Source organism: Chelmon rostratus, chromosome 19 (assembly GCF_017976325.1).
Source record: "Chelmon rostratus isolate fCheRos1 chromosome 19, fCheRos1.pri, whole genome shotgun sequence".
Taxonomy (NCBI): domain Eukaryota; kingdom Metazoa; phylum Chordata; class Actinopteri; order Chaetodontiformes; family Chaetodontidae; genus Chelmon; species Chelmon rostratus.
In genome coordinates this window covers 5,604,167-5,629,777 of record NC_055676.1, presented here as the reverse complement: position 1 = coordinate 5,629,777, position 25,611 = coordinate 5,604,167, and the positions used below count along the sequence as shown (strand labels likewise).

The 25,611-nt window shown below is 43.3% G+C and overlaps 1 protein-coding gene across 2 annotated transcripts in view; it reads right to left on the bottom strand.

Moving 5' to 3' along the window:
• cntfr (ciliary neurotrophic factor receptor) overlaps positions 1-25,611 on the bottom strand; it is a 207,794-nt gene that overhangs the window by 120,196 nt on the left and 61,987 nt on the right. The window contains exon 3 of one of the 2 annotated variants that reach the window (XM_041960449.1): positions 7,373-7,454. In XM_041960449.1, the coding sequence (XP_041816383.1) occupies positions 7,373-7,454 (82 nt within the window). Of the gene's footprint in view, positions 1-7,372; positions 7,482-25,611 lie in introns of those variants that run through there. The other variant, XM_041960448.1, reaches the window with a different exon arrangement.

Below are 25,611 nucleotides of genomic sequence, written 5' to 3'. Positions count from 1 at the left end.
ACCTAAATGAAAAATCCTCCCGACTGAGCAGATTGGTGGGCCTCATTGTTGCAATTGTTGCATTTGCAATTACGGAGGTGAAAGTACAAGAAAAAGCAACATAATTACAACAAGAGCGTAGCTGCAATTACAGTAGTTACTTTCCATCCTTACATATACCCTACATTTACATGTTGGCTAAGCTACAGGAAAGATAAATACCTACATTATTGACATGTGCAGACTGGGTTTAATGAAAAGATGAACAGTTACCTGAAAAAATCTACTATTATATTATATGATATTGTATGTAATTATATGAAAATACAAAAAATTGTGTATTTTATTTTTTTATCTGGAGTGCAGGCAGCTATTAATGCTACATCTACCTATATGAGCATCTGCACAAGCTTACATTAGACTTGGCTGTCATGCATGTTGGGGGATGGTGGTGTTGGCGTGGGTTAGGAAAGAAATCACAGGTATTGATTTTCTGATTTATTAATAATATTAACTTCTAACATGATCCATTCACGAGGGCGTGGATAAATAAGGCCGCCATGTGGCAGAGCGTACGGCGCGGCATGCTGGAAAGTCATAGCAGCACACGTCGAATGCTCGAGAAATAAATACAGCTTTGACAGCTGTAATACCGTGGAATTAGTGTGAGAGTTAACCTCCTATTCTCCCGCCGTCTCTCAATCTCTCCCTTTTCCCTCCGCCGTCCTGCCTCCTGATCTCCGTCTCTCCTCGTGTTCGTGGTGATTAGATGGAATCGTCGCGAGGTAAAGAAGCTCAGCGAAGGGCATAGATGAATCACACGAAAACGCTTAGCGACCGCCGTGTAGCGTCAGCGGCAAAATGATGTCATGGGCGGTAAATCCGCCGCTGACCACTTGGGTGATGGATTAAGAGAAGGGGAGGAGGAGAGGGAGACAGGAATGGATTGAAAGGGTGGGAGAGAAAAAAAAGATTCAGAGAGAGGAAGTAATTAGTCAAAAAATTAGAGAGATGAGGAAAGGGGAGAAGGAAGTAAGATATGAAGGGGAAAGTGAGAGGGTGACAAGTGGGGAAATAGAGAGGCATAAAGTCACAGAGGGAGGGAGAGGGCGAGATGGAGGGAATGATTATGAGTGGAAACGTTTGTCTCTCAATCAGGATATGGACTCCCATAAATAACATGCTCGCTAAGTCAACGGCATGATGTCACCACATTCATGCGCGCACACACACACATACACACACTAAAAGGGGGAGACGGGAGCAGATGTAGCAGCATTGCTGTTGTCATAAAAAAATAACGTAGGAAATTCACTCGAAGTTAACGTAAACAATCTCAGTTGCAACGTATTTCCTCATTCTGTGTTCCATTTTTCTTGATTTCTTGCTCTCTCCTCCTCACCGACCGGATGCTCTTCCGCTTCGCTCATTGGTATTCTCGTTGTGTGCGTGCTTAGTATTTACTGTGTAAGGCACCCTATTAATGACATTGTATTGCTTTGCTGAGGACTTTCTGCTGTATCTCAGGATTAAAATGAGATAGAGCGAAACACACACACACACACACACACACACACACACACACACACACACACACGGATGAAGAAGGAATCAGGGAAAAGAGAGGGAGAGAGACTATTAAAGATGCAGAGAGAGACAAAAAGAGATTAAGACAAATAGGGAAAGAAAATAAGGCTTGTTTCGACCACGAATGTGATCAATCTTCAGGTTTCAATGCATGAGAGGAATCACTTGGTATGTAATGTGAGTGATCGTATCACCTCTGGAATAATCTGAAACAAACAGAGACATCTGGAGCAGCCCTGAGTAATGTGTTTTGGTTCATTTGAAAATCCAGTTTTTAACCATGTCTATGTATGAAAATTTAACATAAGCAGGGATTCTTTTTCTGCACAGGCAACATGTTGGTTAGTACGTCTTTCAGTCATCAAAACACTAAATAATGCTGCCTCCTAATGGGCATTGCTTGGTTGACTGACTTTACAGGGACTGGGAAATGTAGTTTAGGTCTTGGACCTGATTTGAAACAAACCCCTGGAAAACCTGTGAGAAACCGAGAGAAAGACCTGATCCAAAAGGGACCTGAGGGCAGTCAGAACTGGTCACACCGAAGTAGAGCCAATTATACTCAGACTTGATCCAAATACACGGAGGACATCAACACTGGCAGTGACACATTGAGAAGACCTAAGACCTGCTGCACTGTGCTGACTGCACTAGGCACATTTTGACAGGTTCCAGGTTGGGTCTTGGTTTCTAGAATCCAAGTGGACTCTTTAGGACCTGTAATGTGTTTGTATGTTACACTGAAATACGGTACATACAATGTATGCTGGAATAAGAATATATATATATATATATATATATATATATATATATATATATATCCTCTTGACCCTTTTATGGTAGTTTTATTGGTTTTCAACATAATTGCTTTGAGGGCAGCTGTACGATTTGTAATTGCACAGGTTAATTTATGCATTTAACCTTAACTTTTTAATCTAATTTAATGTTCTAATTACAGTTTAAAGAAGCTATAAAAGCGGTGTTGTGTAATAGATCTGGTTTTCGTGAAGTTAGTGCAAGCCTTGAAACATGTTTGCTAAAGAGCTAATGTGATGTTCAACACAACAAAATGCATATAATACAATAGATTGTCCTCTTGACAATACAATGTCAAATAATGTTATTATCCTGATTACTCGAGGATGGACAACTGGCAAACACTGATGTTGTCCAACTCGTCACTATAAGACTTTACTGCCTACGGGCTTGTATTTTCCATGAACTTTTGTTCTGCTGGCAGTGCAATGTAATGCTAATGAATAAAAATGATGCTATTGATCCTGGAAGGGATTTTTCTCTCCTCCTCCTCAACCAAGGGGAGGTTCAGAGGTCAGGGTCAGCAGAGCAACACAACATGTCTGGCACTAGTTGACATTCAGCATTTTGCTGATGGACAGCAGGCAAATACTTAAAGGCACAATATGTAAGAACTTTAGTTTAAAACATTCGCAAATTAAGTAATGAAGTGACAGCTACTGAATTTAGCATGCTAACCAGCTAGCTCAGGCTGGTCCTGTCTCACAGTACCTCTTTTACTTCAAGAGGCTATAGCGAGTCATTGTAGCTCCAGTCTGCCCTCAGTCCAACAACACTGAGGATATTTTCCTTGCCGGATTCGGCTCCTGGCACCCTTGGGCTAACTCTGCCGGATCCCTTCCTCAGGCCTCCAGAGGTGGGTGCTGACAGATGCCGGACCTCCCTCTTGGCCCTCTCCTGTTTCACAAGTCCTGGTCAGAGCAACTGTAAATCACCTCAGTATTGTATTTCCTGTCGTCAGACTGGCTTCCCTCAGTTGCGGAGGCCATGTCGGTCCCGGGTCCTGCCATGTTCTGAGCCCGGTCGTATTGCTCGCTCACCCAAATCCGGTTCTGGGGCCCATTCCAGCGCTGCTCCCTGTTAGTATTCCCCACTGGGTTCCCCGCCAACCCCAGGCCAGAAAATTCCCTTCTCCCAGCAGTCCAAAGCTTGCGGTTTCAACACAACAGTTCCCCGGTGCTCTATGCCCCCAGTCCAGGCAGAGTAAACATTGTATCTATGGTAGGAGTGCTACCTGCATGGCTAGCAGAGCTAAGCTAACTCAGCGGGCGATTGCGCTGGTGATGTTTGGAGTATGAATTCAACCAGGTGGCCAATTCTTACATATAGCACCTTTAACACAGATGCTAAAACTTGTGAATATTGCAAGAAATTCATGTTGATTGTTGCATGCTTTGCCATCAGTGTGCACTAGCGGTGATGTTAGCATTGAGCATTATTCTGAGGCAAAAGCAATGCTTTACTTTTTCACATGTATAACAGGGACTATGTGTGTATATGTGTGCAGTATAAGGAATATATGACAAATGGCTGTCTGAATAATGGTTATCAGCATTGACCCTTTCTGACTCCCTCATCTGTCATCTGTTCTGTATTCTCTCATGTCTTTCCCCATATCTGTCTCGTGTCTTTTCCACCAACCCAATATCTCTCCCGACCCCCTCTAACCATCTCATCTCCTATTTATCACTGGCAATCAAAAATCAAATTCGCATTCAAGGAAGCTTAATTGGCATGACCTCTGAGTCTCACTCCCTTTCTCTCTGCGGGTTTATAACTTTCAATTATTTTCTTTTTCCTCTGTTGTTTCAAGTGATGTTTCATTAAGGCACTGTCATTTCCGTTGCTATGGTTTCCATCTCAGAGTTTTTTCATTTGAGACAACATGAATCACATTACAAAAGCTGAATGGAAATGGCACATTCATGAACTTTCCACAGAAAAAAAAAAAAATTCTTTCTCTACTTGGAGGGGAAAAGTCTTGTTGCTGAAGAAATGATGCAATGCTGGTGTAAATATATGCTTTAAATGACATACAGGAATTTTTGTCAAGTTTCCATTTGCTCTGCTAGAATCTGATTTGAAGCTATTTTTTGAGCTATGTGTTCACGTATTGTTTTGACAATGTCCTGCAATAGAATACTTGAAGATAATCTTGAAATATTTTGATTAATCACAATTTTTATTTTCCAATCCTTCAATGAATATTTGAACAAAAGCAATTTCACATGTCCGACATTTACTTGACACAAAGGGATAACAACATCTTTCTTGCTATTAATCAACTCCTAGAAGGGCATTTCTTTGTGAATGTATTCCATCTGATGCTGTTTTTACACACTACTTTTGCTCTCTGCCTCTCGAATGAGCTCTCGCCATGTTTGCTCCTCCGTCTCTCCGTCTCATCTTGCTCCACCCTGTCTCATTCCCCATCGGCCTTTCTGCCTCCCCTTCGCTTTCCCTCCCTCCTCCTTCCAGAAACCATCGACTTCTGCGCGTGGGCCTTGTATCTATTTGTTTGACTCAGTCTGTGGATGTGTTCTACCGGTGTTTTTCGCCGTCTTTGTTCGGCAATGCAATGCTGTCATTAATTATGAAATCTCAGATGGATTTCCTATACGCTCCTTGTCTCACACACACACACACACATGCACATACTTAAGCGCACACAAAGACAGCATGTGCCTTCCTCTGTATGTGCTTTCTGCACTAACTGAGTCAGTGCAGAGGGATATGGGGGGATGAACTCTCTTGTGTGCGCACATACATTGCTGTGTGTGTGTGTGTGTGTGTGTGTGTGTGTGTGTGTGTGTGTGTGTGCGTGTGTGTTACAGGCTCTCCTCCGAGTGGGACATACCCTGGGGAATCCTGTCAATCAAACTGACTGGCAATTTGTCAGAGAACTCAGGCTCTTTCCAAGACCGACAGATGTATATATGTGTCTCTGTGTGTCTATAGGGTTTATATTATATGTGTGTGCGTGCATATGATTCTGGCTACAAATGTGCATACTGAAAATACTATTGCTCTTATGTGGTTATGCCTGTACCTTATGAAGTCTTGACATACAGTGTACAGCCTTTTTGTGCATCTGCCTGTGCATGTGATATCTGATTCTATGTCGCACTAAAAACAAAGGCCAGTGATAGACAGTGGCAACTACATTACGGTGTCAACACACACACACACACACACAAGCGTGGATACACACAATTCTTCCCAGACTGAACTGACAGCTCTTTTTTTTTCTATTCATGTTATTCATCCTCCCTTGATCCATATCTGTTATTCCCTTAAGTGTTCCCCTCTCACCTTTTTTCTCTCTTTACTTTAATTGCTCTCTCTACCATGCTTTCTTTTTGCTTTTCTGAACAGCACAAAAACATAAAAGTGGATAAAGATTGATTGGTACAGTACAGCTTCGTCTTCTATTGAAAATATAGCCAGTGAAATCAGTTGCTGTGACAAGTTTAAGATTTCCAGTTATCTGTGTTTTAAAGAAACAAGTTGTGTCGAAGTAAAATGAGGGACATGCAATCCTCTCACAGCCGATAAGTGCTCCTGAATTGAAGTTAACCACTTCTCAGCATTATCAGAGGACACTGTTTTCACCCTCCACACATGCAGAATTGTTCGGGGCACAGCTCTCATTTTCTTAGTGCTTTATCCTGCTCGTTTTTCTTTCATTCTCAGTTTGCCTGCTTCCGTTTGCCTTCCATCGTTCCTCTGTTTTCTCAGTTTCTTCCACTCTTCATCTACTTCTCCTTTTTGTTTTTTCTTTCCATGTCCCTCATTCACTTACCTTCTCTCCTGCTGTCACCTAATCCCCAAAGACAACATTCCTATTTCCTAAGACATGTCCGCTCTGTTTATGTGTGTATGTGTGCCCTTCTGTGTGTGTGTGAGTGTGTGACCCTCGTGATACAGTGATGTGTGTCACTGGGGACTTATTGACTTCCTTAGACTCTTTCTTTTGGTCAGCTGACTTCAACAGACAGATCTCATTGGCTAGTGTCAAGGCCAGTCTTCACTAAAAGTCAAGTGACAAATTGACTGCCCTGTTAAACACACACACACGGTCTAATTTATGGTCATGCATCATGTGTGAACTCTCAGAAGAGCCGTCACCACATTATGTGGGTCTTTTCAGGGTCTTCTCGCTCAAAACCTCGGCGCACAAATCATCTGAAACACGCTCATGATCACCAGCGGACCTGACTGGCTTCTTTGTTGAACCTGCATTTGTTATGGACGTAGCCTTGGCAATGTAGCCAAAATATTAGCACCACGCAGCGAGGACGACAAGCTGATTAGGTCAGCTATTGTTTTTCTGTTTGCGGGTGAGGAAAAGTGAATAGCAGCTAAGCTTTCTCACAGGTATTTCTATTTTTGCGCCGCGCCTTTGACCTCACAGCGAGGATCCAGCTGCCGGAGCTCAAACAGGCCCCGAACGGCACACAGCAAAATCACAGTTAACATCCTGATGCACTCAGTAAATCTCACCCTGACTCTGCGAGGGGTCGACTAATCCATAGTAACAGCAACAAAAGCAAAATAGATTCAAGCTAAGAATTTGTTTTTTCAGCAGTTTAAAATCAAGTACGTGCATGGAGGGATAACTACTAGCTTTGCAGTACATGGTGACAGCCACATATTAAAAAAGGCATTTCGAAAAGAAGGCAATTTGAGCACAGGAGAGAGTGCAGTTGGACAGAGTTGAGAGAGGTTGAAAAGAGTGGAGTAGAATGGCAGTAGTCGAGCATCAGTAGCACCACACAGAGTAGTGCAGCAAGACCAGAAGAGGGGAGGGTAGAAATAATACATTAGAGAAGAGCAAAGAAGAGCAGAGCGGTGTACAGGGAAGTTGAGAGTCAAACAGCGTTTACTTTTTGAGAGGAGAACACTGGGGCTTGACCGGACTGGGCGAAACAAGGAGAGGCAGAGTAGGCCTCGGCAGCGTGGGGAAGGAGTAGATAAAATGCATACTCACCAAGCTGGCTGCGTCTCTGAGCGTAAGCTACCACCACGGCGGCCAGAACCACGCAGCACAACGATGTCACAAGGTTTGCCATCTGTAGACACACACACAGCACAGTCATGAGCGCGTGCGGGAGACAAGAGAGCCGGCGAGCGAGCGCATCCGCCTGTCGTCCTGATTGACTGACAGACCCATAGACGCCTACAACGCCATGGAGGAGATGGAGAGATAGCTGCTTCCTGTTCTCTCTCTCTGTATCCCTCAGTGTCTCTCTCTATCCTCTCACTGTTATGGTCCCTGGAGTGGCCCTTTCTCTCTCTCCTTTGCTCTCTCCTTCCTACTCCTCAAACTCCCTTATTTCCAGTGGCATTCCCTCCTGTACTTCTGTTACTGTTATTATCCTTTTTACTGTATAACCTCTCTCTCTCTCCCTCTCTCTCTCTCTCTCTTCCTCTCTCCTTCTTTCTGTTCATCAGCCTAATGGGCCCATCCTCTCTGGGATGGGCTATGGCCAGCAGCTCTTAAAGGTATAGCACACCATAAACAAGCACACACAAGGCTTTCACGCAAAACAACAACACTCCATGGGCATCCTTGCTCATGAAAGGCGAGGCATGATGGAGGCAAAGACGGAGGAGGCGCTCTCTCACACTTTCATGCATTTGTCTCTTGCTGTTGTTGCTCCCCCTCCCTTCTTTCTTTATTGTCTTGATTTTTAAAGATTAATCTCTTTTTTTTTTTTTTTTGCGATAGGAAACATTCAACATCTCACTCTCTTTTGGAGTGTGGAGGTAAATGTGCAGCAAGTCTCAGCGCTCTGTCCAAATAAAAAATAAATCTCTCGCTGTCTCGCCGAGATGACAAGATTGAACCAGCTTTCGTGCCCATGTGGTAAATATGAAGCTGGCGGGAGGCAGCTAACTCAGCACAAAGACTGGGGAAGGCTGGCCCGGCACCTATCAGCACCTCTAAAGCTTGTAACTGACAAATTGCTCTTGGGTGGGGGCAGATACATTTGGCTGGCAAAGGGTTTAGTCTCCCAGTCAACAGGCAAGGCGTCCGTTTTTTGCCGTCTCATGCGACTTCCCCTCATGCTTTAGCATTTCTGTTTTTGTGCAGCTTGAACACAAAAGGCACGTGTTGTTTAGTCGGCCTCAGAAACGATCCTTGTTGAGAAACTTTCGCCTTCTCCCTTCCACCCCTGAGGAGGTGAAAGGTCGGAGGCCACGGTCGGCTCTGACCGAGCTACGCCACCGGAGCTCGTAGGGATTCGCCGTTGTGTTGGAGGACGCTTGCCAAGAAGGGGGCTTGAACCCGGATCCTGCCTGATTAAAACGCCACCTCTCCCTCTCTCTTCTCTCTGCCCACACCTCGTCTCCTCTCTCTCTAGGCCGCCCCTCCGGCTCCTCTCCCCTGCTCGGCGAGGAGAGGCAGTTGGCTCTCTTACAGATGAAGGTTTTCTAAGGGTCTGCTTGCTGCTGAGACTTGCAGTGAGTAATGTGTGTGTGTGTGTGTCTGCATGTGGTGAACAGAGAGAGCACTCTAAATAGAGGCAAAGAAAGGAAAGTGAATTTCCTTGTTCTTTTGATGCAAGACTCCAGCTGTCACAAACCACTGTCATCTCCCATTACCTTCTTGGTCTTGCTTAGCTTCAGCTATTTTTTTCCCCTTACTCCCCTTCTGCTCTCTTTCTTCACCATTTCATTCCCAGTCTTCCTCTTTTGTACACCCTGTATGGATCTCTCTATTTCCCTCCCATATGTTATACCCTTTGCTTCCTCTGTCTCTCTTTGTTAACATTGACCATGAACACCACTACAGCTAACCCTAACCCTCTCAGACAGAAATAAACACATCTGCACGTATCGCGGGGCGACGTTCGAGAACACGAAAAAGCTTTCACGGTCCGACTAAAATGTCAAAAGGCAGTAAAACAGTCAAAGACGTTAAACATAGGAGGAAATGTTTTCATCAACCACCAAACTAATGGTGTTTCAAAAGGAAATGCTTTGACACTCAAACTCGAACTGTATTACACTAAAGAAAAAAAAAAGTTTTTCCCACATTTATTATTCATTAATTAAATAATTCTAGAGGGTTTTTTCAGTCAAAGCAACACAGTAATTAGGACGTTATCCTTACAAGTTTCTTCTTATGAAATATCAAAAGAAATGGTGTTTAAATTAAACGCGTATAAATTAACTAGGAAATGCCATTTTCGTTTGGGAAACATCTGTCACCATGGCGTCCTCACCCAGCTGTCATGTCACAGTATGTTCTGTTTCCCTGCAAATGCACAGCATCCCGAAAACAATAAATGCAGATGAGTGTGTTTCTTGATTTTGATGCATGGGTGATTATAAGCTAATTGGTTTTCTAATCTAACTTTATAGCTTATTTGCCCACGTTTATTGTGCTTTTCTGCTGTTATTCTGTCACATGCACTCCATTATGCGGATATATTTTTTGGTTGCGCAGCAGTTCATTTTAAAAGCACACTGTCTCTGAGGTGGGGTGAAATAAAACACCAGCCAAAACAGAATCAGTTTTACCCTCTGTTTTCCAGCATCTTCTCCCCAGGTTGAGCGAGTGTTTATATTGGGAGCGTCTGACCGTCTTTTTACAGCTGACATGAGATTTTCCACCACGTGCAGTGACACGGGAGGGAAACCTGTTTCAATGCATGGTGTTCGGGCTAACCTCTGCACTTGCTGCTCCACCTGTTGATTCCACTAATGCTATTTCACTGACTTTAGCATTCAGTAGTGCTGACAAAGTTTGAAGAAGGCATTATTGTTTCATCGCAGGTACATGCAGACACACAAGCACACAGATTGAAGCAGATGCATAAAACTGGGATAATTCCTGTAAAACACTGGGATCTCAGTTCCTGGTGAAGCGTCTGCATTTGAGCCTTCAGTATACTAAAAGATGAGTCCCTGTGTGGGTGTACCTATGACTTCAAAAGACAGAAATAGTAAGTGAAAGTTTGCACGCATGCATACAATTGAGAGATTGTGTGTTTGAGTGTGTGCGCCTGTATGTCTATTTGAATGCGTGAGTGATTGGCAGCTCATATGTATTTCATCCGAGCAGATATTGAGGAGAGTGACAGGGGGTGAAATTAAAATTGCATCCCTTGTCAGAGCATCACAATCCCCATCTCTGCTCTTCAAGTGCTGGTTTGCCCATCAAAATCCAAATAGAGTATGTGTGTGTGTGTGTGTGTGTGTGTGTGTGTGTGTGTGCGCGTGCCATTTGAAAATCTCTGGGTGCAAACGCTCTGGCGTGTATGCGTGCATGCTTGAAACTGTGGGGGTATTTAGCCCGTCTATCAGCAAACAATACAGTTTTGAAATCTGACAGCTTCAGATCGCTCACATAATGACAGCCCATGGGCGGTTAGCGCTGCAATCACACAAACTCAATACAAACCCTCCTCCTTTCATCCATCCATCCATCCCTCCCCTGACCCTCCCATTTATTCTCTTCTTCTTCATCTTCTTCTTCCATATTTATTTATTCATTTCTTATTGGAGGGGAAAGGGCTGAATCGGCGTGATTCTTTTGGCTGCTTAATTAAAATATATAATTCATCGCTGCGTCAAATGATTTTGCCTCTGCGTCTTTGTGGAGTCCGATTTGGGAACATTTGCATTTAAATTGGAAAGCCAGGAGGGAAATACACTAGGCGGGCCAGGGTGTGTGTGTGAGTGTGTGAGTGAGTGAAGATAGAAGGCATCCTTCTCTTAAAGGAATGCACAGACATACTGTCTTCTTTCTTTCTTTCTTTGGTCTTTTTCTTTTTTGTCGCAGAGTGAAATGTCCAAAATCACACAGGAACATTGTTTGGTCAAATGTCACAAAAGAACATCCTGTCATCAAAAACTTGGGTTGGCTCTTAAAAAAAATACCAACTTTGTGTCCGCTAACAGTCACATGTTCGATCAGTGAGTTTCAGCAGCCTCTTTTTGCTCATTAATTGTAATTCACTTTCATTTGGTAAAACCATCAAGAAGTGACATGACAGAAGTAAATAGGCGGAACAAGTATGGACGCATGCACTTTTATTCTCTCCGTGTGTCTTCCTCGCACAAATAAAATGGCCAATTCCCCCTGTGAGCGAGCTGTCAGAAATAAAATAGTTCATTACAAATGTGTCTGCAAGAAAAAATAAAGAGAAGCGTCCTCCTGCGTAGTAAATGAGCTCTTTGGTTTATAGCTAGAGAAGCGTTTACAGCCCCCAGGAACATCAACCACAGCTATCAAATGTACAGGAGAAGCTAGCAATAGATGAGATATTCCTCATGCAAGGAAGAAAAAGACACCTGCTCTGACAAAACGTTTACAGCATAAAATCTACATTTAACTGTTAATTATAGGAAACTATTTTATTCCTGAATTCCTTCAGGGTCCTTCAGGGTGCGTACTGGTTTGACATTCACGGATGGTAAAGGCAATTCAAGTGTACAGCATATGATATGGGACAGTGGTGCATTATTCTGCTGCAACATCATTGGAGGTCACCTGTTTTTAAGATGGCCAAACCAGTGTGTCTGGCACCATGGCTCATGTTAAAAGTCTGTAAAATCACACCTTTCCCTGCCCGCTTGCTGTATACACTGACTCACAGCAACACAGCTCACCATCTGCAGGAATGGGCTGTGCACATAAACAGGAAGGAGAGCCTCGTATAGCAGCCAGGAGAGAGTACAAAGCCGGGAGCCGCACTTCTCCTGGAAGGAGCGGTGCCTTTCTGTGCAGAAGTTTTTTAAAAAGATGCACAGAATCGCGACGAAGCTTTTGGACGATGGAGAATCGCCTAGGTGAAGTTGGGACAAGGAGAAAGGGTGAATAGCTCCAGATACTTTCAGGGAGAAAATTCTAATTTCATCATCAGAAAAAGTAAAACCTTAAAACTCTGAGGTAAGGCATCCTGTCCGGGGGGTACGCTTGTACATCAAAAGGATCCTCATTGCAGAAGTAAGACCCCTGTTCTGCGCACCGCTCAGCGAACTCACTGACTGACTTACTTTTGACAAGTGTGTCCTACCTTGGGGCAATGATACACAAGCAACACTTTTTTTTTCCAAACCAAAGCAGACAAGCAATTTTGTCAGCAGATTTTTTTTTTCCAGTTCACAATGAGAACAAATGAAGACACTTAATATCTACTCCAAAAAATTTTTATTCTTTTCTATATTGCACACCAACATAACAATGTGAATCTCGAGTTCCTCTAAAGATTGTTAAAGCAAAGAAAGAGTGACAGTCTAGTCTAAGTCTTATCTATCAAATGATGACAAGCTAAATGCTGCAAGTTTTACTCAGAAAAGGCCAGCAATTCAGAACAATCTTTACTCCTTTACTGCTTAAGGACAGAATTAATATTTATCTAAGCCCCAATGGTGACCGCAAAATAACTGACAGGTGTTTGTCCACATAGGATTCAAGCATTAATTAGCTCAAATGTTAATGAGCTTACTGTGCCTGTGACCCCGCCGGCCATAATAACCGGAAAAAATGGATTTATGGCACCTCATCCATCAATAACTGTCCTGCCGCTGATCCTTTGTGACCAAACACACGCATTTACACGCATATTGTACACAAACACACAATCCCACATAGCTGTTGCCACTGTAACCTTCAATGTCACGCTCCCTATCCAATAATGCAACTTCCTCATTCCCATAATGCCTTGCTATGCTTGGCAACACTAATTCTCTCATCAATCATGCAGTATTGCTGCAGATTACCCATGCTGAGGCTCGGGGTGAGGATGGGGGCTGGGGGCGGGCGGGGGGAGTCCAGCCTGATAAGTGTGTCTGCTGGCATTTTGGGAAACAGCACCCACACACACACACACATGCACGCAGACTCACGCACCCACTGATGTGCACAGTTGGCATTTGGCGCGGATTGTTGATAGCCGGACGGCTGTGACCTTTTTCACAGTCGTTCTGGCTATAATTGCTCGCTAAAGACGGCGTCAATTGTGAAACAAGAGGTAGCAGGGGTCGCGCCCATAAACACACATGTGCACCCGCGCAAACACACACTCGGGTGCATGTGCATGTGGATGACGGCACTTGGCTCTGAGTGATAAATTCACCCATTGATCACATGTGACTGCTTTCAGCTGGCTGAGATTTAGAGGACCTGAACACGCCAGCTACTATGTATCATGTATCCTTCAGCGGTGCTGCTGCTGCCGCTGCTCTATCTCTCCATCACACCTAGTAGGCTGTGGTATGAACTCACCCGGACTTCTGTATATATATATATATATATATATATTAATTATTAAACACTCAAAGGGTCATTAACTTGGCTCTATCCTGAACCTGCATGTGAATAAACAGCAACCACCTGAAACCTGATGCATCATTGGGCCTCATCGTGCTTATGGTAACAGATCTCTGATGTGCATGTTTGAGTGCTCATCGTGTGTTTTTTTTTTTTTTTTTTTTTACATTTGAGTATGACTGTGTGTGTGAGAGAGTGTTTTTGTCTCCACCCAGCCATCTGGACCTCCTTGTATGCATAGAAGGAGATTTAGGTGGTTAGAAAGCTCTGGAAAAACACAGTGTTACCTCCAGCCCTCTCACCTCTGAACTCTATAAGTGTATCAAAGCTAAGAAAACAGAGCACTTCGTGTGTCTGCGTGTGTGTGTGTGTGTGTGTGATTGAGCGTGTGTGTGTCAGCATTCTTACGGCCTATAAGGCTTTGAACGATGGGTGTAGACTCCCCTTTGTGAACGGGGGAGCCTCCAGGAGCTGCGCAGTGTATGTGTGTGTGTGTGTGTGTGTGTGTGTGTGTGTGATGGAGAGCGTGATGTACGGGCTGTGATGTTCTGAACAGAGGTGTTTTTACAGGGAGTTAATCAGAACCAGAGCTGAGGCCTTGCCCACGGTGGATGAAACACACACACACACACAGAGAGAGACAAAGTCACTGCCATACCATTCACTAATTCAGAACTCCTGACCTGCATCACATACTGTGATATATCGGTAAACACACAGTAACATTTTGAAAGTACATTTTGCTACCAGACGTTGTCGCTACCTATTACGTGCAGTACAATCTGAACGGAATAACAAGTAAAAATGTGATCACTTCCCCATCACCAATTCATCTCTTCATTATTAATCCTTAATCATCTTCTAAAGCAAACGTCACTTTCAAATTGCTTGCCTTGTCCGGCCATCAACAGAAAAACCCAATGAAACGGTATTTAACTTCCAACGGAAGTGAAAAAGATTAAAGTTTCACATTTGAGAAGATGAACCCAGTCAATATTTGGCATTTTCAATTAAAGAGAATGACCAACAATTAATTACCTATCAAAATGGTTGGTCAATTTTCTGCCGATCGATTTATCCACTATCACTAAAACTGCACACGTTACACTGCTGCCAACAGTTCAGCCTGAGATTCGGGGGGTGTCATGAGAGTTTGGGATGATGTAGCTCAGAGATGCTATGAGCCAGCAGAGATAAACGCACTTCAGTGCCAAACCCAACCGGCGCTGACTCAAGTGACATCACATGAGTCAATCTGACGCAGGTTTCTCTGGAGCCACAAAGGCTGTATGCGCTTTTGTTTTTTTTTTCTTCTTGAAGCACTCTTCAAGACGTGTACACAAACTTTGATGTGTAAAATTGGGGGCGTTCCTCTGTCGGCCGTTGTCACGAGCACCTGAGTGACAAGTTACACAGCATCTTAGGGAATAAAACATCAGAAAATAAATGTCCATACCAAAAAGAACAATTACTGTGTTATGTAATTAATTCACTGTCAGAAGGCTACAGAGCGTCTCTATTATTTCCATTTCCACCCAAGGGTGAAATGATCTGTGGCGAATGAATCACAATTCACTCACTAATGCAGAATCACATTTTGTCTCAGTGGTGCTATGCTGATATTTAACACTGAGGAAAACCCTTCAGTGAGAAGCTGAACGAAGCCGAAGCCAACTTCAAGCATTCCTTACGGCCAGTGTGATGACGGGTTTTTGTCTTCCAAAACCAGTTGAAGTTATATTGGGAATAACTGCCTCTTCCTCTGACCAGTGTGCAGGCCAGCCTCTTTATGACATTATTTAAAACGCTGAAGCGTTTCTTCCTGCGATAACGGAGAGAAAGAAATGTGAAGCATCTAACAGGCTCCACAGGGTCCAGCTGGCTTTCACTGCAACGGATTCAACCCCTAATCTGGGAAAATCTTTTTGCACGATTGTATGAAAAGACGTGTTGGTGGTTGGAAACCAGTTTGTTAGAGTTCAAATAGAGCCTTAGTGGTGCGCACTGTTGCCTCAGATGAGATTGAAGAATCAGATGGGTTTAAAAATACCAAATACATGTCATTATCACTGCACATTGTGCTGATTTTCTGTCCTAAGAGTTCAAGAATACAACGCTGTTAACATATTTGGAAATGCTATACTTTTTCAGATCTTTTGTAAAGACACCAGCAGTAGAAGAAGTTCTGCAACCACAAAAAGATACTTTGACAACGCATACGGGGACCTCAGTGTTTCCTTTGTTGAGCCCTTATGAAACCACTTAACCACAGAAAGATAACGTAATCTTTGCAACAAATAAGGGGATCTGAGTGTCCACAGTGTCACATCCTCTTATTTCACTGTAAAACATTGGTCCCTCCCCCTGCTGTGCCTTCTCACTTTTCAAGATTTAATGTGAAAAATTTCAAAAGCAAGAAAAAATTCTGAATAACTATGTCTTAGCATTCAATCTATTCTGCCTGGCATTCTTATGCCTTTCCAATTTTGCCTGTAAGGATGGTGATGATTGATTCAGGACTTACTCAGAACTTAACAGAGACTATCCCACTGCTTGTCTCCAATATATTTGCACAGCAGCAGAACTGAATACATGCGTTTGCTTTTCTTACCCCGACCGAGAGGCTACTGACCTCTCAGACATAAGCTGCAATTGTGATCAAGGCCTTAAGTCGGTGAGAGAGCGTGAGTGACAAACGGAGAGAGAGCAAGAAGGAGGAGGAGGAGGACTGAAGCAGAGAGAGGCAGGAGGGACAGATGGAAAGTGAAAAATAGAAAAGAAAGAGAGCGAGGGATGCATGAAGAGCAAGAAAGATGAACACAAATGTTCCTTCTGTCTTATTGCAGTGATGTATCTGTGTGTGTGTGAAAGAGAGATTGTGTGAGTGTGTGTGTGTGTGTGTGGATGTGTGTGAGAGAGAGAGAGAGATTGTGTGAGTGTGTGTGTGCGTGTGTGTGTGTGTGTGTGAATGCAAGCCTGAGAGTTTCTCTGCATGTGTTGGAAACTAAAAACAGTATGTTTACTCAACCTGTTTGCCAGGCCTCTTTAGTAAATATAGAGGATACAGTAGCAGCTTTGACCGAGCCTACACACACTCAAACACACACTTAAACACGATCCTGCACACATACACACACACACACTACACAAATACTATGTGTGCTACTGTCCGCTGGCTTTTACCACATGAGTCTATTTGCAGACCTGATTTTCTATGGTCATCATGTAGGTATGTCTATTAGTTGGGTGGCCTTCCACACACATGCGGACGTAAATTAGACACACACAACATACACGAGACAGCCACATGCAGACAAGAACATGCATACGAACACAATATGAATTGTGAGTAGGATGTACGCTGATCCTTGAACACATTAGTGCATTATGCACTGTTTATGCACAAACACACACGGGCATCCACATTCTGTAGGTACACACACACTCACACACACACGCACACACACACAGAGACCCCATGTTCACTGTGAGCTGGGTGGCCTGAGAACCTCAGCAACCAGATAAACACACTAACTATATTGGAGCATTCACATAAGTACAGTTAAGTGTCTGTTGCTTCTTTCTGAGCAAATACATGACTGAAATAGTCTTGTGTGTGTGTGTGTGAGTATGTGTGTGTGTGCGTGTGTTTGTGTTCATTCAAGTACATTTGGATCCTTGCTCAGTAGCTTAATACAAAAGTACTTGAGAAAGTGTGAGTACTGGATATCATGCTTGCTTACATTGTGCACTTCTTATTTTTCATGACTTCTGTAAATAAGTAAATAAACAAGAGTATTCTATACATAAACTGATTTAGAGTAAATATTATGCTTTCAAATATTCCCAAAATACAGTTTGATTTGCTTCTTTACTGAGCGGTCAGCAGGATAGAGAGAACTCGAGTTACTCTAAGGTTATTTTACAGTACACTGACAGATATAATCTGGAACATAATTAACTCATAAGCACGCTGTTCAGGCATAGGGTGAAAAATAAGAGCCCTAACAGAACACAAATGTACAAAACACCAATTTTGTTCGCATGAAACCCAGCACGGAATGAACAAACAGAACAAACAGCGAATCCAAATCCCATAATTTGTGTCTGACAACATATTTCAGGGGATAATAGCGCGTCATAACTTAAAGTGTCTAGCCGAAGGATATTTAAGCAAGGTGAAGGTCCAGCCTGACAACTGAGGAAGTGAAAGAAAAAGCACGGCGTGTTATTAATGGCGTGATCTAGCTATAGATTTGCACCCCAAAAAATAATTAAAAAAAAAAAAAAAACCTGCCGAGCACTCAGGACATCACCTTACATCACACCCCTGCGCTTAGTCCCAGGAAGAGTCATCCACTGCTGAACAGCACTGTTCTGGAGGACCACACTTACTCATCGCTGACTTCACACTGATGTCATTGTCTAAGCTCACCGTGTGTGTGTGTGTGTGTGTGTGTGTGGTGCATCATGGAGAGCGAGAGAGTCATTCATTATATCAGTCAACTGTTTCTGTTCACCTCAAGCCCTATAGGCACACATTCTGTCCGCTGTCCGCTTAGTTTCCGTCTCTCCCGGCGACGCTGTAATTCAACATTTTAAGTGGAGCTGTCTGCCTCTTTCTCCCTAGATGCGTGTCTCTCATCCCACCGCTCTCTTTCCACCTGCTGCCTATCTGTCATCCTCTCCACCTTCACTCTGCCCTTCTCTATTCACCTCTCCCTCCTTCTCTCCTCTGCCATGCTTCCTTTCTTCCCTTTCCTGTCCTTCTCTTCCCTCTCTACCTCTCTTTTTGTATTTTTTCTTCTCTCTCTCGTGCCCTCCAGTAAACGCTGATGACAGCATTTCCTATTTTCGCACAGCAGAGAGCCCCTGAACTTGATACGCCAGTGAGTAAGCAGGGACGGTGACAACCTGTGAATGCGAATCTGTTTGATGTGTATGATGTATAATAGCTCTTTTGTCTTCATATAGACCGGCTTAGTTTATTATGGATGAGCCAAAATCAAAAGTACGTATTTGGTCACGAGCCCCATAGAGAGATTGATTATTTAAATGCTTTTCTTTGCAAAGAAAGCACATAAAATAGAAAAGAAGCTTTTTGTAAATGGAAATTTGACAATTCAAGATGTGGGAGGAAAACACAAATGACTAACAGCTCCCCCTCCAACAGCAAACTGCTTCTAAGATGCCCTCGAGCAAGGCATCAAACCTCCATCTGCTCCAGCGGAGCTGCCCTGTGGCCAACAACAGAAAGCCGCGGCCATATTCATCAGGCAGTTCCTCGTTGTTAGCATTCATAGCAGCATGGATGTGGACCAGAGCATTGCTGAGAGAAACATACAGGCTCAGTCAACATTACCTGAATAAATAAAGGTAATTTTTTTTTTTTCAAATTTCCCTCAGCCCGAGGTGGTTTCTGAGTAATCATCTGAATTCGAATTATATTATTGAAATTGGCTCTACCCACACACCATAGAAAGTAACACATTCATTTATTTATTGTGAGTGCTAAAAGTGGCTGTGTAATTTTGAATAAGTGGCTATTTTCATTACTCATGCAAAGAGAGGAGATGAGAAATGCAATGAAAAGCCAGTTATGGAAAAAAAAAAAAACTAAACAAAACAGTGCAGTGATGTGAATATGAAAAGGTAAAGACAATCATCTTCCATCATTAGCATGAGGAACAGAGGTAGCTAAATCTGCGTGTGTGTGTGTATCAATGCGTAGGTGAGCACTTGCATGTGTGCTGTCCTAAGTGAACTCTTGACTCATCAAGGTCTTGACAGAAGTATTAGCATCCTCTTCCAAATTGTACCCTCCAACACACACACTCACTCCCAGCACTTTGCTCCTGGCCTTTCATTGTTCATTAGTGATGCAATCTGTTATAAAGGTTTGGCGAAGCATCAGCGCTCCTTCGCCCCTATGCGCGCACCTTGCATCCACCCTGGCTGCATCTAAATGACCTGCTGTGGGGAAATATCGAATCAACACTGTTTCGAAGGTTGCGGTCACGCTCGTCAGAGGGAAATAAATGCCGGAACATAACAGCGGGAGGAGAGGTGGAGGGGAGGAGAGGGGAATGAGAAAACGAAGAAAGGTAGCGCCATTAAGGGGGAAAAAATGAAGACGGAGATGAAGTTGGACAAAAAGAAGATGAGGAAAAAAAAGACATGATGAGGAGTGAGGAGGGTATGAAGAATTGTTAAGACAACAGGAGCAAGAGGAGCAGGAGGGAGAAGAACTGAGGCACTGAATGAAAGAAAAACAGCACGATAGAAAGTAAAGTGAAAGGAGAACGACATGAAGAATCCCATCTCCTCACTCTAGACTCCACACATGCTGCAGCACACACACACACAGAGCGGACAAAGCATATTCACAGGCCCTGCTGCACGCACAAATACACACGGATGGCCAAACACACACACAAAAATGCACACAGATGGATGGCTGTGTGCAGTTTATGTAACTGTGTTTGTCTACCGATTATCATGAACTCATTTAAGACTCTTATGCAACAGCACTTAGATATTCAACATCCAAAATCATTTTTCTCACACGGGATTTGGGAACTCTGGTCTCCCGCGTTGCTCAGCCAAATATCTAACCACCCAAGCTGAAGGAAGTCTCTAAACTACACTGCCTGAAAGAATAAACTTTTAAAGTAAGAGAATGAATTCCACTTAAACCCTTACCAGTGATCATAGCAGTGGTATTTTATCTTTTCAGAGCAGGAGTTTTCACATCTGTGGGTGGGTATTATTCACATGAAAATGTCAAAACAAGAAATGACAAAAATATATTGTCAGGATCCTGGGGGCTCTCTTCTTCTTCTTCTTCTTCTTCTTCTTCTTCTTTTTGTCATTTTTCATTTCAAAACAACAACTGACAACTGTCACCCACCAGTGGGAAACATTTAATGACTCTGGAATGGAGCCAGCACGATGATGTGAATTGTTGACTCACAGAAAAGCATGGGTGTAACGCAAGAAATCGACCCGTGTTCAGATTCTGCTGTTAATCACTTCATGTGGGCATGCATATTTTAAGGTTCAAGTGCAAGTGGAAACTTAAACTGCTGGAGCCTTTCTTTATCCACTGATAAGGAGCCTGAAACTCTGCAGCCGAGGGCCGATAACTGCGTCTTTACATCTTTAGTTCATTTATCTGCTTCTCAAACTGTCGTATTGGTTTTAAATATAGATGTGTTGCACCTTCTTCTTCTTCTTCTTCTTTTTTCTGAATAACCAAGCCCTGTTGAATACGAATAAGTATTTGATATGAATAGTTGCAGTCAAGAAATTGTAAATGTAATTGTAAAAATGCAAAAGGCCCTCTCCAGAGCCAGTGTGGGGTTTGTCCATTCTGGGCTACTGTAGAAACATGGTGGTGCAACATGGAGGATGACCCTCCCTCTGTAGATATAAAAAGCTCATTCTAAACTAATGAAAGCACAACCATGTTTGGCCTCAGGTGATTAGACGTAAATGAAAACATCATTATGTATAGTATATTCTATTTCTGACAATAAATCCTCCACACTGGAGCTTTAAAATGTCTGGGTATAAAGTGTATTTATATACTCTTTCCCCATTTTTCCAGAGTAACACACACCCAAACTTGATGCCGATATGTGTCATAACAACATGCAAGTCGAGTTTCCGACCAAGTATGACTTATTTTTTTGCTCATAAGAAATAGGACCATACACGAGCTAGCTCATGCGTAAAATGGACTAATAAGTTTGCATCAGCCATCTATAGATTGCTGTTTTCATTAAATACTCCCTGCTGGTGTCTGCACACAGTCAGCTTCAAGTATGGGTTCAATTGTGATTATTTTCCTCTCCTAGAAATATGCCATTTGGTGCAATTTTTCCTGTAAATGACGGAAAACAACTCCCACTGACTGGAAAATTACCCATGCTTGATGATCCATCACAGTAAACAATACAAATGTTGGACCTCGTCTCATTTCTTAGCTTCATGCGATTCCCCTAAGACGGGGTTGAGTGATTTTTCTGTTTGTGTACACATTCAGAGGCGTCTCATTGGTCCACAAGATGATTCTGGCTCTCTGATTGGGTGAGCAAAGGCAGAGGGCGTGCACGTTAAAGGTTATTTGATGTTATAGAGTTTTTCATTTAAATGTGAAATCCCTAAGTGCCGTAATTTCATTCCACTCTACTTCAATCAGCTTACACTCAGGAACATTTCTTCCATCAAATAATCCGTCCAATCACACCGACTCACTAATGCATGGGCACAAGTAAAGAAGCCGGTGTTCCACATGGCACCTGTGCTGTGGCTAACAACCCACTCAACTCAGTAAACCACACAAGACAACAAACCTGCAAATTGGGCTTTAAAAATGCCATGAAACAAACACAAACAGCATTCCAGTTCATGACGGATGAGCTATGAGGAAATTCTTTGGGAAGAAAGGAAACATAAAAAGATGAATAACGAGTGAACAAAAGTAATCTTGCAGCGTTGTTATCCGGCACAATGGGATGACAAACGCTCACTGGTGTACAGCAAAGTGGCGGTAATGGTTTTTATGGTTTGGAGGTGGCTCAGAAAGAGGTGACGTGGAGATGGATGTTAATGAAATGCTCCCCAGCTCTCGTGCACGTACATCGAAACGAGTGGCGGCATATGCGCAGCGATTTGGAGCACCATTTTAGATTCTATTCTGCAGCCGTGTGAGATGACTGACAACCGCTGTCAGATTCCACTCCATTACTTGCGTGCATGCGCAGACACACACACACACACACACACACACACCGGCACACACCCGCATATGGATTGCTAAAGTCTGCAGAACTGTGGAGTGCAGCCAATGTGAGGTGGGCGAGCGTGGGAGGAGGTATATGAACATACGAACACATGCATTTGGGGAATGGAGGGGTTACGCAAGGACAAATTTGAAGCATCTGTCTCCTGCCGGCACAGAAATGTGCACAGACACGCACGTCGCACAGATTAAGTAAAGGCGATTCCACCTGCTCGCTGTTGTCTCGCTTTATTTGCCATTTGAGTGAAACGGCAAGGAGACTAGTGGAAATCAGAAGAGTGGAATTTTTTCTGTTAAATGTCCCTCGGCTCATCTTTAAGGTGATTATTCTATAGGGTCAAAGGATTGCTGTATAGGAGCACTTTGCTATTTTTGGAGGTGCTACCATTGTTTGTGATCTACTTGCAGCTTAATCTGCTGTTGCATTTATTGTAAGCTGCAGATGGATGCAACTGCTTAATGCCTAAAATGTAGAAAGGGAGAGAGGAGATGAGTGGATGGAGAGAGGAGAGGAGAGGAAAGGAGTGGATAGGAGAGAGGAGAGGAGAGGAGTGGATAGAAGAGAGGAGAGGCAATTGACAGCCAGATCAATGTCAATGTAAGAAACAGGCAAACGGAGGAGGCTGATTTGAACTCAAAACACTTGTCTGATCATTCACACTGCAAGTACCACACACACACTCGCACACACACACACACACACACACACACACACACACACACACACACACACACACACACAACCATTTAGCCCGAAACCAAAATGCCCTGCCACCCGGCAACACAGGTTTCATTTTTCCAGCACAAACACCTTCATTGGGATTCAGCTCTCCATTTCTACCTTGTTTCTGACACCTTGCCTCGCACCTCTCCGTCTCTCCATCTCTCTATCTGTCTATCCATCTGCCTTTCTTCGCCTGACTGTCTGTATCTGTTGTCTGTCTGTGTTTTGCTGTCCCTGCAGTGGGGGACTTTGGTTGCACAAGGTGTGAAATGAGACCGTATTGATCTGTCTGCCAGTGTGGACGTGTGTTTGCGCATGTGTTTATTTGTGTGTGTGTGTGTATGTGTGTGTGACTAGGAGAGAGGGAGAGTTGCCCTCCATGTCATCTACAGGCAGGTCGGTTTTTCATCTTATTACGGCTGCATGTGCAAACCCAGAATGAGTAAGATAATGACATCATTACTAACTCAGAGGCCTTTCGCACACAATCCTCTAGCAGTGTCATAGCTCACGCTCACTCCCATATTTACCATTATGCTGCTGCTGCATCTATCAAGAGTCCGGAGGCAGCATTTTTTTCGTCACACCTATGTGGTTCTGTTGTTTAATCCTAATTATTTCTAAATTGGAAAATAATTCATTCATTAAAATGAATTAACATAATGGCACTGCCTCAGAAATGGGATGTAAGGCAAAGCAGATAAAGACAAATGCTACTGTGAGAAACAGCATCAAAGTGCGACTTTGATGCTGTTTCTCAGAAGGAATTCCTCCTACTTATCTCTGATTCTGTGATACTGAAGACACTTTACCACACATTTCACATTCTAGCGGCCGCAGAACTGCAGCGTCCGCCCCCGAACACGATCACGGCTAAAACGTGGCAATAAATTATGAATGAGGTAAATATTAGCCACCTTCCCGAGCAGCTGTGCGTAGTTTAATCGCTCGCATTGTTTGCTCGTGCCAAGTCGTTATCGTTGCAACTTCTGCATTCCTGTCGTATCTGCCTGCTCATCTGCTCAGTGCATAACCCTGCAACCTCTCGGTGAACTACCTCAGAAACTTTCTGCCTGCCTTTACAGCATGTCTGCACTTGGGCTCCAGCTCTTGTTGTTACCATTACTGAACTGTGACAAATCCCTGTACAGTCTACGGGCCTGAATGTCACAATTTCACTTCCATATACAGCCACAGTAACACCCATCTGCCTGAGAGGCGTTGTGAAACCTTCAGCTTTAGGAGGATCAGTTGCAGAAGAACATTGGGAAGCAACCTGGTAGATGTGGAAATAAATAGAACTTAACACCAGCTTCACATGATTGTTCTTACAATTTCATTGCACAGTTCAATGCACTTTTATTCTCCCTTAAAAAAAGCTTTGTGATCAGCTTTTGCAGCCATCTTACTCCTCTGAGTCATTGCATCCATCCTGCCTCTCTTTGAATCTTATTCCCACAGCTGTTTGCACGTACTTTGCTATTTGTTTAACACCCCCACCTTCTCATTTGATTTTCTTCTCTTTTTTTTACCCATCTTTAATGGCTACCTGCCCATGTTTTCCTAACTCTTCTCTTTTGCTTCCCTCTGCCATCCTTCCCTTTTTTTTCAACAATTTCATCATTCCTTTGCTTGATCCATGCAGGCTCCAGCAGCTCTCCCACCCTATTTATCCCTTATCCTTCACTTCCTCTACTTTCTCCACTTCTCCCTTCATCTTTCCTTCCACTCTCCAGCACCCTCCCTCCATCATCTTCACCTCCCCTCCCTTACTTTTATATCCCTTCTCCATCATTCCTCTCTTTCTTCATCCCTCCTCCGTTCCCTCCCCCCTTCCTTTGTAAGATAATACATTTGCAGCCTGAGTGATCTATTGATTCCCTGAACCCCAGCGCCCTACAGAAAGGTAATTTTTTAAGGAGGAAAGAAGATTAGACTGAAACGCAGCACATTTCAAGGTGAAAGGGGCTCTCCCCACTTTACTCATCGATGGAAACATCTCACTTTTTAAAGAGGGTGGTGTGTGATGGGCAAAGGTGCAGAGTGCTCCGTGCGCCATCCTGTCTTCTCCTTCTACGCATCATGTGTTTGCTTTCGTCTTTCCACAGTAATTGTGAAGGCTTCCGAAGGCGGATGGAGGCCAAACTGAAAATTAAAAAATGTCTTTTCAGATTGGTACACACTACATTTTGGCATTGCCTCAGTGCTTTTGGTGCATGAAAAGCTTCGAGCTTCCCAGCTTATGTACAGATCTTACCCATGTCATGCAACATGTATAGGATATTGTATTGATACTTAATTAATACATCAGTTGATGCTGCAATTAACTGAAGTTATTGATTACCTAAAGCTGCTTGGTGATCTGAGGATGGATTATATTTCTAAAGAAGGCTTCAGTTCTTTGCAAGTTCA